At 39.5% G+C, this 12,567-nt stretch overlaps 2 protein-coding genes across 10 annotated transcripts in view; one reads left to right on the top strand and one right to left on the bottom strand.

Annotated features, from left to right (window-relative positions):
* The window catches only part of DYTN (dystrotelin), a 67,261-nt gene that overhangs the window by 35,702 nt on the left and 18,992 nt on the right, over positions 1-12,567 (top strand). The window lies entirely within an intron of this gene.
* The window catches only part of ADAM23 (ADAM metallopeptidase domain 23), a 77,605-nt gene continuing 72,834 nt past the window's right edge, over positions 7,797-12,567 (bottom strand). For 3 of the 8 annotated variants that reach the window (XM_054829380.1, XM_054829378.1, XM_054829383.1), the window contains one exon: positions 7,803-11,113. In XM_054829380.1, coding sequence (XP_054685355.1) covers positions 11,065-11,113 — 49 coding nt within the window. In that variant the 3' untranslated portion in view covers positions 7,803-11,064. Of the gene's footprint in view, positions 11,114-12,567 lie in introns of all 8 variants that reach the window. The other 5 variants (XM_054829379.1, XM_054829386.1, XM_054829381.1 and 2 more) reach the window with 4 other exon arrangements.

The following is a 12,567-nucleotide window of genomic DNA, read 5'->3' as shown; positions in this document are numbered from 1 at the left end:
GATTGAATCTGTAGTCACAAAGTGTTTGATGACCCCACATTGCTCTATACAATCCTCTGGATCTATTCTCTGTTGAAATGGCCAGCAGGAAAGTCAGTGGATGTGATGTGACACTTAACCAGTTCTAACTGGTGTAGTTACTTAAACATAGAAGTCTTCAGCGCTATACAGTATTGGTGATGACCTGAAACATCTCCATGGAGCTAGCAGACAAAACGTGGGAAGGCAGGAGATCAGTGTATTTCTGGGCCAGGAGGTGGAACCCTGTGGGACATCCTAGGATGTCTCTGGCCTGTGCCTGGGAAGTAAAATTAAGCCCCTGATGACTTACACAAGGTTTGTGGTGCTCTGCTTCTGCTCTTTTCCTCTGGGACATACTTCTGCACTCTGGGTTTCATGGAGTTTGAGAGGTGTTGGTGAAAACAGTCCTTTGGAGGTCTGTAGTTCAAACTTGTGCTTGAAGCAACACTAGATCAAATCAGCTGTGGCTGGACTCCTGGTGGAAATTTTTTTCCTATTTAGTTTGTGTTTTCTAGTTTGTGGTTATTGCCCCCTGTATGTGTCTACCAAGAAGAATTTGCTGCTGTTATCCTTGCAATTATTTGAAGGGAAGTTATAGATGTTTTTTAGATCATCCCTCAGCTGCCTCTTTACCAGGCCCAACAATCCAAGTTACCCCAGCCTGTCCTCTTGAGGTAGCAGGAGCCTGTCTTGGTTGCCGTCTGTTGTTTGCCTCTGAGAGAACATAGAATACAACCATTGTCAAAGGGCTTCAGTATCTCACCTAACAGTTTGTTAGTACCTCTGACTTGTCACCTTCTTTGGCTAAACCTTAGTCAGTTATAAGTTGCAATATTCTGTTATGTATTTCCTGATGCATGCTGTATCTAGCTGTTCTCCTTGCCTGTAACTTTAAAAGGTGATGTTCTCACTGCTGTTAAGTCCTACCTTTAAACCTGCCTAGAATGTAAAGTCTAATTTCTTGTTTAATTTCTAGACAATTTGAATGCATAGACTTTTGTGATGCCTAAGTTTAGAACACTGCTTGGGTTATGATGAAGAGTTTGTGGTATTAGGTTTTGCCAGTTGCTACTAACTGGTACTTGCTTGTATACTCAGAGAAATGTGTGTACAGATCTTCATGCTGAGCTGGTGCTGCAGTTAGTTTTCATATAAAAAAAAAAAAAAAAACCAGGCCAAAGCCCATCTAATTTTTTACAGGATTTCTAGTTCTTAATCTCTTCTTGGTAAATCTGATGTTAGGCAATTATTTGTGTGGCATGCAAGCCATGCATTGTGTTTTGTTTGTTTCCCCACTTGTCATCAAGTGGGTCGTATTCCTCTTCTGTTTTTTCTACTGTGTGGCAGATGTCTAGATCTTAGCACTTAGAGGTTTAATTCTTAGTGCTAGATCCTCCTCAGCCTGTTTCAGCAGTGTGTAGGGATCTTGTTTATTAAGGCCTTAGAATCACTGGTATATTTTGGCCTTAGTGTAAATAGGTTGGGTATGAGGGGTTTTTTTATCTCCACAGGTTTCTGTTTCCACTAGAAGGTGTGAGGAACTGCAGTTCCTTATTAGAAGAGATCTGTCTTTATTAAATAAAGTTTTCCTATCTCTCCCTGTCTACTAGCTGTTGTATGTGAGCAATTCTGTAACCGGGGCATATTTAGAGTGTTTTCCCAAGAGTAAATTTAGATGCCATTAGTCAGAAGTTTGCAGTGGCTTCATCATTGACACTAATATAAATTAATTTGTGAAACAGGTAACATTTCTTGTGGCAAGTGTATTTAACACAACCTTTGAAAAGACATTTGGAACAGGTATTTTACAAGGGCAAACTAAGCAGTGTTAGAAAATGAATTATTTTTTTAAAATGTAATTTGGTGACATGTGACACTATAAATGCAAATGACTATGAACTTCCCATATTCCTATCTAGACTGAAAATTTCCAAGAAAATAATTTAAAAAAAACCCCAAAGTGACAAATATAGTACATTAAAAGTTAACTGTTCATGTCCTGTGGGCAGGCTGTCTAACAATTCAATGCAGTTTTTAGAGAGCTTTTATTAATTTTAATGGCATCCAAGATATTTATATCCAGACAACTTTTCAAATGAAGGAATTCATTGCCATTTGGGTGCTGCATTGATATCTCTGTGCCCAATAATAAAGTAATTGGTTATTCCTGATTTCTGCCCCACCCTGACTCCTTCCTTAAGTATTCACAGGCAATACAGAAACCCTTCTCACCTTCAGGCACTCCAGACAGAAGTGAGAGTCACCCTGGGTATCTCACAGTTAGAAGAGCAGTTCAGTGAAACATGCTTTCATAAAACTGCTATTAACATCTAGGAAAGCAAGCCTATTATGGGGTCAGTTTCTCCTAGTGTGTTACAGCCAAATCTTCTGGGGAAGAAAAACCCTTTCACAGTGTGTTCTTTCTTGAAGGTGAGTAGGATTGCAATGTGGTCTCTTCTACCTTTTCTCACTCTAAGCACATTTCTTCCCTGCAGCTGTTGGGAGAAAAGGCTGTTTAAGCGTGCTTGCCCTAGGGCAGCCTCTGTGCCCTGCAGGTGTGCCAGCCAGGGAAGTGTGCTAGCCCTGCCACTGCCACGCTCACCCTGCAGCACCAGCACTGCCCCAGCAGCCAGGACCTGATGCTGGGAGCCTGCATGTTCAGATCTGGAGGTGTTTGGGGACACTAGTCTGCAGGAAGAAATCAGAGGGATGGCAACAAATTATTTAGGGCTGAGAAATGGGTCACAGGAGGTTCTGGAGAGTAACAGGATATTCTGTCCCCTGTAAAAGGCATGTAGTTTTGTGGGATCTTCAGCTTTTGCTAGTTAACTGCTGATTCTCAGAGAGTCCAGCAAATAATCTGCTTTATTATATGTTCTGCTACTAGTTCTGGCTTAGGGCTCCTTGGCGGTCATAAGTACTTACATCTTGCTAAATCAGACGTGATGCCTTATACATATGCTAATGCTACTGCTGTTGTCAGAGGAAAATGGTTGTTTCTGTGCAAAATCTGATTAGAAGTGTGGATGTGTTGTCATGTGTAACTTATTGGAGGGAAATCTGCCTTCCTGAATGATTTTTCCAAGTGAAGTAGTACAAGCTCTGTTATTTAGTATACTTAGACCAGACAAAACCCGTACGCTTTCGGTAAGGAACAGTGTGATAGAAGCAGATAGAGCATTGATTTTTTTATTATTTTTATTCTGTATTTTTTTTAACAGCTTAGATCACTCAGCCTTTGAAACTCCCATTTTTCTTTCACAAATGTACCCTTTGAAACCAGTTCTCAAAGGAGATGCTACAAAGATGATACTAGAGTGGAAATTCTATGTAGTAAGTTTATCTGTAAATCAGAGCTCCTGAAGACACTGTACTTGAACAAGATCCTTTCTCTCCTGTTCTATTCTTAATTAGGCATGCCCTAAGAGCAGCATATTTAATGAAGAATTATAATTTTTTTGAATGCCTATGTGCGGGGTTGTCATAAATGTATTGGCCAACCAACTCTGCCTAAAATCCAAGCTCCATGAGCTAGGTGCTAAAGGTCACCTTTGAGTAAGACTGCTCCTGTCCTGGAGACCTTATGTTTGAAGTTAAAAATACCCAGCTAAATCAGAGGAAGGAAAACTGAAGCAAAATGTAATGGGACCTGAATCTCTTACCTACCTGTCCAGCCCTCTGGTCCAAGAGCATGCAGTCAGGATCCTGCTATGTAAGGGAATTGTTTGTTTTTTCCTGCAAATGAGACAGCTTTGTCTTGAGTTCAGGGTCTCTATTAAATGAAAGGGAACTTAAAATGTTTAATTTCCTGAAGCTTTTTAGTGAATGCTGAAGGACACTATAATAGTTCCAGTTTCTTGGAACTGCTTTCTCATTACACAGAAATCCTAGTTGAGCACGCATTGTCTGTAAACTATGTTATTGTTAACAATATCTGTAAGAGTAACTTCGTAATGGAGCAAGTCTTGCAATAGCAATACAGAGTTCAGATGTGCCAGGAAGGAAATAGGGGAGAAATGACTGACTCCAAAGCAAACAGGCTTGCTTGTGCACTTTGCATCCATCCGATTTCATTGTTGTGCCACTCTAAGTAAGAGTGGGGCATGTTGACAAGGGAATAGGTCTGGGGAGGAAATGGATGGTCAGAATATGTCAAATGCCTACATAAATATATGAATGGAGTACAGAGGCTTGGACTGTGGTCTTTGTATTTTGAATGTAAGTTGAGCTTTCTCTTTGAAAGCACTGATTGAGACTGCTTAACATGACCATGAGCACTGCTACAGCAACTTCTTATTCTGTAAGTGTATACATTCTCTAATTGTGTAGTTATTGGTGTGTTTTGGAGCAAACTAGACTGCTATAAATTGTGTTTTGGGAAGAGGTCCTTGTTAGGAAGATAAACATCTCTGTTTATGTGAGCTGAAAGGATGAGTGGAAGCACGCTTTGTGTGCCTGTGCTAAGGCTGACGTTCAAGCTTTGCCAAACTTAAGTGCTATAGACAGTTGGAACTTTAAGTGTCCCTAATGCTGTTGCCATGCAGCTCAGCATGCTGACCAGTGGAAAGTAGGGTGAGTGTTGTGCCAAGGTGATCTGGGCTCTGGCTTCAGCTGGACAGCAGAAGCTGCCGTTCAGCACAGCTCCCTTCACATTTGTGCAAGGGTCATTAATTAGGACATTGTCTGTGGTGAGTCAAAGCTGCAGGGTCACAGGAAAATCAGTTGCTACTGCTAGTGCCATTTTCTTCTGTAACCCTCTGGGTGAGGGGACTTGACTTAAGCTGGTCTGTAGCTCAGTAGCTAGCTGGAATGGGAAGAGGGGGTTGTTTCTCTCGGGTAAGAAAATGCCTCTGCTGTCACAAGCACTGTCAGTTCTTTGGTTGTGCTGCAGCTCTGCAAGGCATTCAGGTGCCCCATTGCCTGGATTAGATACTAGGGGTAGATCTGCTCAGTTTTCTGCAATACTAAATGTTCCTTTCAGACAACAGCAAAGCTTTGTTATGCTAATTAGGAGTGTTTCACTGTTCTGTGAATCCATAGCATCCTAAGTAACACATGTATTGAAGAGTCTCTTAAAGAGCGGATACATAGTAGATATTTAAAACCTCAACCTTTACAGTCTAAAGATCCAATCAATGGAAAACTGTCCTGAATTAGTAAGGTCAGTGCTTATTCTGTTCCAAGGCAAATTGTCACATTTATGTCTCGGATCTAATGTGTGAGGGCAACACGCATAAGGATATTGATTCTTGTTTCCATATAACCATGAATACACACAAAATACTCTCAAAGGAGTCAAATGGGGAAACTTGGAGCTGTTGGTTGTTAGCCTAGTGCTTCTTGCAATTGATATGGAAGCAAGTTTAGCACAGCTGCTGTGAAGTTAACCATTTTTAAATTTCTCTTAAATTAAAGCTTATGCAAATAGCACTAGGTTTGAGGTATCTAGATCCTTTTCCTTCTTGAGAAGGAACTGGTCATCATCTTAGCTGGAGATAGGAAACCAGTCAAAAATACTGTTTGCTTGTATCATTTAGCTGGATGCTGTCCAGGTCAGACTGCAGAGAAGCAGTGCATGTTTGTGTGGGGATGTTTCCTTTCTGCAGAAGAGGCAAAACTGATGTTATGGAACCATGGTATGTTACCGGTCTGCCATGTAATGTGTGTTGTATACTCATGCCTTGCTCATCAGTAAGGCATAGCTTTAATGACCTGCACTTCTCTGTGTGTCTGCAGGACTTCAAGCAATAGACAAAGCTGTAGACAGTGCAAATGAAAACTTATTGCTTCATGGTCCCAAAAGCAAATTCAACATTTGTAATATTTAGTCTGATGGCTGAGAAAAATCTGTCAATGTATGATATATGAACAGTTAGAGAATTTTTTTGAAGAAGTGGTGCGTTGTTGTGCTTATGAAGTCTGAGAACTGGATGTGGACCAGGAGATTTGTTGTGGCTTCTGCCTTTCCACATCTAGGTGCCACAGAACTGTATGTATCCTAAAGAGAACCAACTCCTGGGTCAGCGCTTCAGGCTGAAGCCAGCCTTTGCAGGGGGACTGCTGGGAGACTGAGGCGGTGGTTAGGTCAATGCCAAGAGCAGCGGTAGGATGGGTGCTAGGCAGAGCTGTGTCCTGCATACAAGAGCAGGTAAAAAACATTGTTAGTTCCTTCATGCTTTGAGTTACCAGCTTTGGTAGGGAAAGTCTTGTATGGGCTCAGAAAGTGCCACACTAAAGCAGGGCCTAATTATACTATTAGTGGTAAAGATGAGGAGTGTCCAGTCACTTATGACAAAACTAAGCTCTTTTTTAAAAGAAAATTTTAACAAGAATAGACTGACACTCATTTACTGAGTTTTTACAAATTGGAGTATTCTAAATTATGCTGCCTTCAGCAGTTTGTGGTTGCTCAGAAATAACATGTGTTAAGTGGATGTCTATGCTGGTCTGACGTGGAGTCCTTGTACTTACCTAGAGGCTGTACATCCTCTTGCGTTACACACTTCCACTAAATAGCTTATTCAACAACCCTACAACAACGTGAAGGTGTGCTGCTGTGCTTGCCGAGTTCCGAACAATAAATCGCTGAACTGAATGATAGTACATGCAGCTTTAAGATAATGGTTTTGTGACCTTTAGCTTTCAATAGTATTGGTTTGAGCATCACTACTACTAAATTTCCTAGTTACTTATTTCATTTTTTTTCTTCAAGCTTTCTGAGGGCACTTACACAGTCTCTTTTGTACTTCTGGTGGGTGATTCGTATTAAATTAATTTTTCAGCTCTTGTAGGTAGGAATCTGTAGTAAGTACATTTAGAACCACAGGGAGTTTTTCAGGTTTGTACAACATGACTTGCTGTTGTGTTGGTTGAGTGCCCCAGCAAGATCATGCTTCAGTATTTCATGTCCTAATTGTGAAAGTTTTCAATAACAATTTTAAGAATTTTTCTTGCAAAATCAAAAGCAGATATGCATTTATCTATACATTGCTTTTGATATTTATATACTGCAAAAGGCTTAGCTCCTATTTTAGGAATGGCTGTCTACTATTATAGCCAAAATGTTGCATTGTTCATACTGAGTTTACAGATAAATCCTGCTATAGTCAAATGACAGGAAATAAAAGTGGATGACAGTGGATCTGTTAATGACACTCCATAGTTCTAAATGAGAAACATGCTTTCATACATAACCTTGGGATATATTAAGACAAAAGTGTATTTTGTTTCCCTGCCTGGAGCTGGTGAAAGCAAAAGAATACCAGTAGGTATTTGGTGTCTGTGTCATGCATGCATTTAGTTTTCCCAGGCTGGCTTCACTGGAGTTAGTCTGGCAAAAAAACAAAACAGGGAAACAGTTTCATTCAGTAATCCATTAAAATGGTGACCATATTATTTGGTTATTATGAGGCCTTCAAAATATTTTTTAAAATAATTACAAAAAGTCTAAAATGATGTAATTATGTAATTCAGACTTTTGACCTGCAAAAGGCTTCCCTCCACTAATGCATACAGGACTTACTCAGTGAAGCTAGCAGCAGGGACTAAGGCAGGCCCAGCACCCCTCCTTCTGTGTGAGCACCACGCACACCAGAAAGCCTCTCACAGGCGGAACCTCACTGTGAGATGGGACTCAGTCTTAAAGATCTTCAATAAAAGAAAACTCCAGTCAATTTCCACCACTATAAAGGCAGTGATATCTTGAATACAGACATTAAACAAAATGGAGAGAATAAATAAGGAAAAAATGATTGAAAATTAAGAACTACTCCATTCCATGTTCATGATGGTTTTTAATACTCATCTTGCTAAGATGCAGAACAAGGACTATTGAATTTCCATTCATTAGAAGCCAACAAGATATGAATGAGTATTAACTTCAAACAAAAACTGATTTATAACATCAAGTTGTGCACTTAAAAAAATAATTACAAATCATTTTTAAAAGGAAGAGTAACAGTGGAAGCAATAATGAATATAAAACATGACTGATTAGGCTTAAAACATAACTTCAAGTATTCTATGGCATCTCTTCAGACATTTGTCTTAAATTTGTTTGTGCAATAGCCATCTTTGCATAGTAAAGAAAAATTGGTTAAACTCCAGCCTTAAGTAATCTGTTCCTTTTAACATGCACCTATACAGCTGTTAATTTGCCTAGTAGACTTCTTTTAGGAGGATCAGATCAAATCAGTGAGATCATGCAGCAAACTGGAACGAGCTATACAGTTACCACAGTTTCTTGTCCAGATGAATAGATAAATAATGGAGCAAATATACAGCGGATGAAATGGAGGCAGTGCTGACCAGGTCATCTTTTGATAATGCTTTGTGATGAACAAATTAACACCAAATGGATACGTACTTCCCAAAGCACAGCAAAGGTGGGATGTAGAAAATCAACACCTACCAAAACTAGTTTTTTAATTGTCCACCACGCCAGAAAGCACTTCAGCCTGTACCTGCTCTGAGCTGTGTTGTCACTTGCGTTCTGTACACACAGGGCAGAAAGCAAATGTGCTCTTCCACATACACACAGTGGCTGATAAGCAGAGCATAAATTCAGCCAAGAAATCATAATTCCTATGAAACTGCTGGTGTAAATAAAAAAGTTACTCCAGCACTGAACATATGTACATAGTAGTTGGGGACCACTGTGGTCTGATTTAAAACATCACATCACACGCTAACAATGTTGTTTGTGAAATGCTTTTCAAAGGTTTATTACACAGGTAGTTTTTCTCTCTCTCCAGGTGATTTTACTTATTTTAACTTTTGGTAACCACTAGTGTTTCTCTTGTGGGTTACACTTGCTTTGGAAGCAGAACCTTAAAAAAATGTTGGGATTTATGTTCCCAAGCAAAGTAATTCTAGAGGACAATAATACAGTTGCAAGTATTTTTGGTTTGCTGTAAAAGTATTGTCACTAACTTAATTCTGCTTTAAGCCAGGCAGGTAATTTTTCAGAATAAGATTTATAATATAAATCAATGTCAACTACCTGTGTGCAGCACCTTTAACTCATAACATAGTAAGTGTTAATGTGATTGTTAAAGCTATTTAAAAACATTTAATAATAACTGTCAACCAAAACAATATATTGTAGTTCTCTCATGAGAATGTTGGATTGAACGTTATCATAATAAGAAATAGAATTGAAATGAGATTTTTGTAAGTCACAGGAAAGCTGCAGCATTTTCTTAACGTTTTGGCTCTTAAAGCTAACTTGGGAAATGGCTTTCCAATGAACCGAGATGGAGTAAGTGTAACTGGACTGCCCTTTTTACCAATATCCAACCTTCAAATGAAATTCAAAATTACAAAAGTTTATAATTCTGATTATCAGATGCAGCAATGAAATTTTCAGGTCACTTCACTTACTTACATAAACTGAATTACCCAAGTTTTAAATCGAGACGGAAAGGATGAGCCAGACCATACAGCCCTCTATACTTCAAGGGAGGCCTAAAGCAGACATCTGCACACCTTTCTCAAGCCAGATGCACCCAGGCCAGCCTGGTTCCCAGAGGAACAGTACTGCTGCCCAGCAGCTCTCTGCAAAAATCTATGTTTGTGCACAAGGTGCATCTGAAAGTAATTACAACACACAACACCCTGAAATTACATAGGGTTTTGCACACTTTGTGATGGTAACTAGGTATCAGTAGCCAAGGGTCAAAGTATTAATCTTGTGTTATGCTTTGAAGAGTGAGATGCACCAAAGAGATACAGGGACTGTGTTAGAAATATCAGTCACCTTTGCAAGCTGTTTTGGGGGCTGGACTGAAGGCAAGAGAAGAATAACTCGTTCCAAGCTTTTAACATTTTGTGAGCATTTTAAGGCTTATTTAAGTTTTTATTACAGGATCCAGACAGGAAAAAAGTAGCTATAGTTTAAAAAAAAATAAATAAAAGCTTGGCACTTCTGTGATTAGTTTGAGAGGGTGTCACTTATCTTACATTATAGTACGGAAAATCTGTGTAACAGCCACGTAAGTAATCCAGACTTATAGTCAATACATAGATATGCATTTATACATTTTAATTGGTTTTGGTTTCAAGCATACAAACTTCAGATCACATCTGTTTGGTGTCAGAACTCCCTGCATCTGCATGCTATTACCTGCCTTTTTTGAGCAAGCCCAGAACATCTGCTGTACAACATGCTACAGGGAAAAAAAAGGGGAGCAAAAAAAACCCAAAACCAAACCCAACATCAAAAATAGATTTACATGAAGAATAGAACCTTTTTCTATGGAAATCCTTTTCTGTCATACATATATATTTATATATAATCTGTGAAAATGATATGTCAAAATCTTATTTCCATATTTACACTTTTTCCTTCTTGGAAGAATTAGATCCATCACTTGATAGCTTCCATACCCAACAGACTCCTGGCCTAGGGAACCAAAACAAGGTGGACAGTGAGCTCACAGAGCAGGGAACTTTGAAGTCCAGCAGCAGAATGCACTGCATGGCTGGAAAAGCTATCAGAGCCTGGTATCAGCTTCCTGGTGGCTTGTATTTATTGGGCTGCAGATTCTGCTTGGGGTCAGCTTGCTAGCTTGGTTGGTTGTATGTGAGCCATGCAGGTTACCCTTCCAAAATTAGCTCCTCATGCCACTGGAGTTTGATAAGAAAAAGGATGTCATGCGAACTCAAGTGAAGGTAGAGTGCCAGCAGGCTGGGAAAAAATCTTCTGCTATTTTATTGGTTTGGAACAGTTCTCTTATTGCACTTGGTCTGTGTGTCTCCTCCTTTGTTTGAGGAAAGAAAAAAACCCCACCTGATCTTGAAACAGTTTGCTTGTAACACTTGTCAGTTAATTTTAACAAGAGAAAGGTGAATGGAGGAAGAATTTCAAACTTATCTCCAAAAAGGACAGTCTTCTACCACCTCAAATCCTAACATCCCACCATTTTGTGTATAGTTACTGTTTCTCATCTTCTTCCTTACTGATTTAGTTCCTGTGCCGCTACAGCAAAGACATCATACCCAAAATCCAGTAGTGCAAGAAGCAGCTTTTTGAATCACATTTCTTCAGATAGGGCCTTGTTGACTTGGATCGAACCTTCGTTTTTTGACATTTCTTCCAAGTTGCATCAAAAGGAGATGAAAAGAGAAAAATGCAAGACATTAGTTAGATATAACAGGAACAAAGCCATTGCCAAGGTCATAGTAAAGTAAAAGGCTCACACTGAGATGGTTTACCATGTAACTTTTCCAAGGGGTAACAATTTAAGGAAGTTGGTTGAATGCTTTTGGTTAGCATAGGACCAAGTATTGGTTTCCATATGCAGTTTAAAGATCAAGCTGGCATACAGAATTCAATTATTTCTGTAGTACTTGGAGTGGTGCTCTAAATTTGTAGAAACTTTCAGCCCACAGTAACACGTGTGTCCACTGGCATATATGCATATACCTAAAGGGGAATGAGTCAGAAGTGCCAGTACTGGAAATACACAGGCATACGGACACTTGAGTTCTCAGAGCAAGTACTCATCTCAGGCTATACTAGAATTTAGCTTGCATATTCCAGTGTGACAAAAAGTGAGTGCCTCTGTGAGCTCTTACCATACTATTGACCATAGCCGCTGTGAATCTTAGTAAGGTGCAAAAATATAGCAAAGACATCGCATTCGAAGGAGACTGGACTGTTTTGTAAACTGTGTGATTAGAATTTAGTGTTAACAGCGGATAGTAAGCTAGTCAGTGACATCCAGTCTCCTGCGATACCAATATCCTATGTCAAACAGCAAGACATTAGGAAGCGACAACAAAAGTTGGGTGCAACCTCCCCGGTATCTGGCTTTATGTGGGGCATCAAGCAAGGGGCTCATGCATTTAGTTTTAACATTGGGCATATGCACCACTACCGCCACCAAACTGACATGCAAGAAGTACAGAACAAGAATTCGTAAGTTGCCTAAAGCTACATACCAACCCCAGGATTTTCTGTTTTCTGAAGCCCTGCTAACTACTACCACTGCTACAGTATTTATAAATATACTATACACAAGGTTTGCCTGGTGTTTTAAGAGATTAATGGATGTATCCAAAGGCAACTTCTTTTTGAGAAGACTTCCAGAGACTGGTGATTCTTACGCATTCTTTGTTTTTTCAGGAATTGTCTTAAGCGAATGCTTAAGAATTGCTGGTTTCTGAAAGATCGCTGTATTCCCCCCTTCAATCACTTCTGCTCTAGGAGTACTGTACTAGCATTAGTTCTGAACTAGGCTGACATTACTTCAATATCTCAATCCATCCTCCTCTGTGCTACAGGTAAATCTGAGATAAGCAAATTATTTCTTCAGGCTAACTTGCAGAACTGTATGATAGGAAGTATGAATATAACAGAACTTGATTAAATGCGAGTTAAAATCTGCTTTGTGTCTGCTTGTCCTGCCAGGCTTCTCTTTCCCCCTCCACACACCCCCTTAAATACTGTCTAGCATACTTGAATTCAAACACTACCGCTGAGCAACTAATTAGTCAGTCCCCTTAAAACAAATCATCAATGCATGTAAAAAAATCCAGATGATG

The sequence above is a fragment of the Grus americana genome, chromosome 6, assembly GCF_028858705.1.
Source record: "Grus americana isolate bGruAme1 chromosome 6, bGruAme1.mat, whole genome shotgun sequence".
NCBI lineage: Eukaryota > Metazoa > Chordata > Aves > Gruiformes > Gruidae > Grus > Grus americana.
This window is presented reverse-complemented; position numbering and strand designations above follow the sequence as displayed.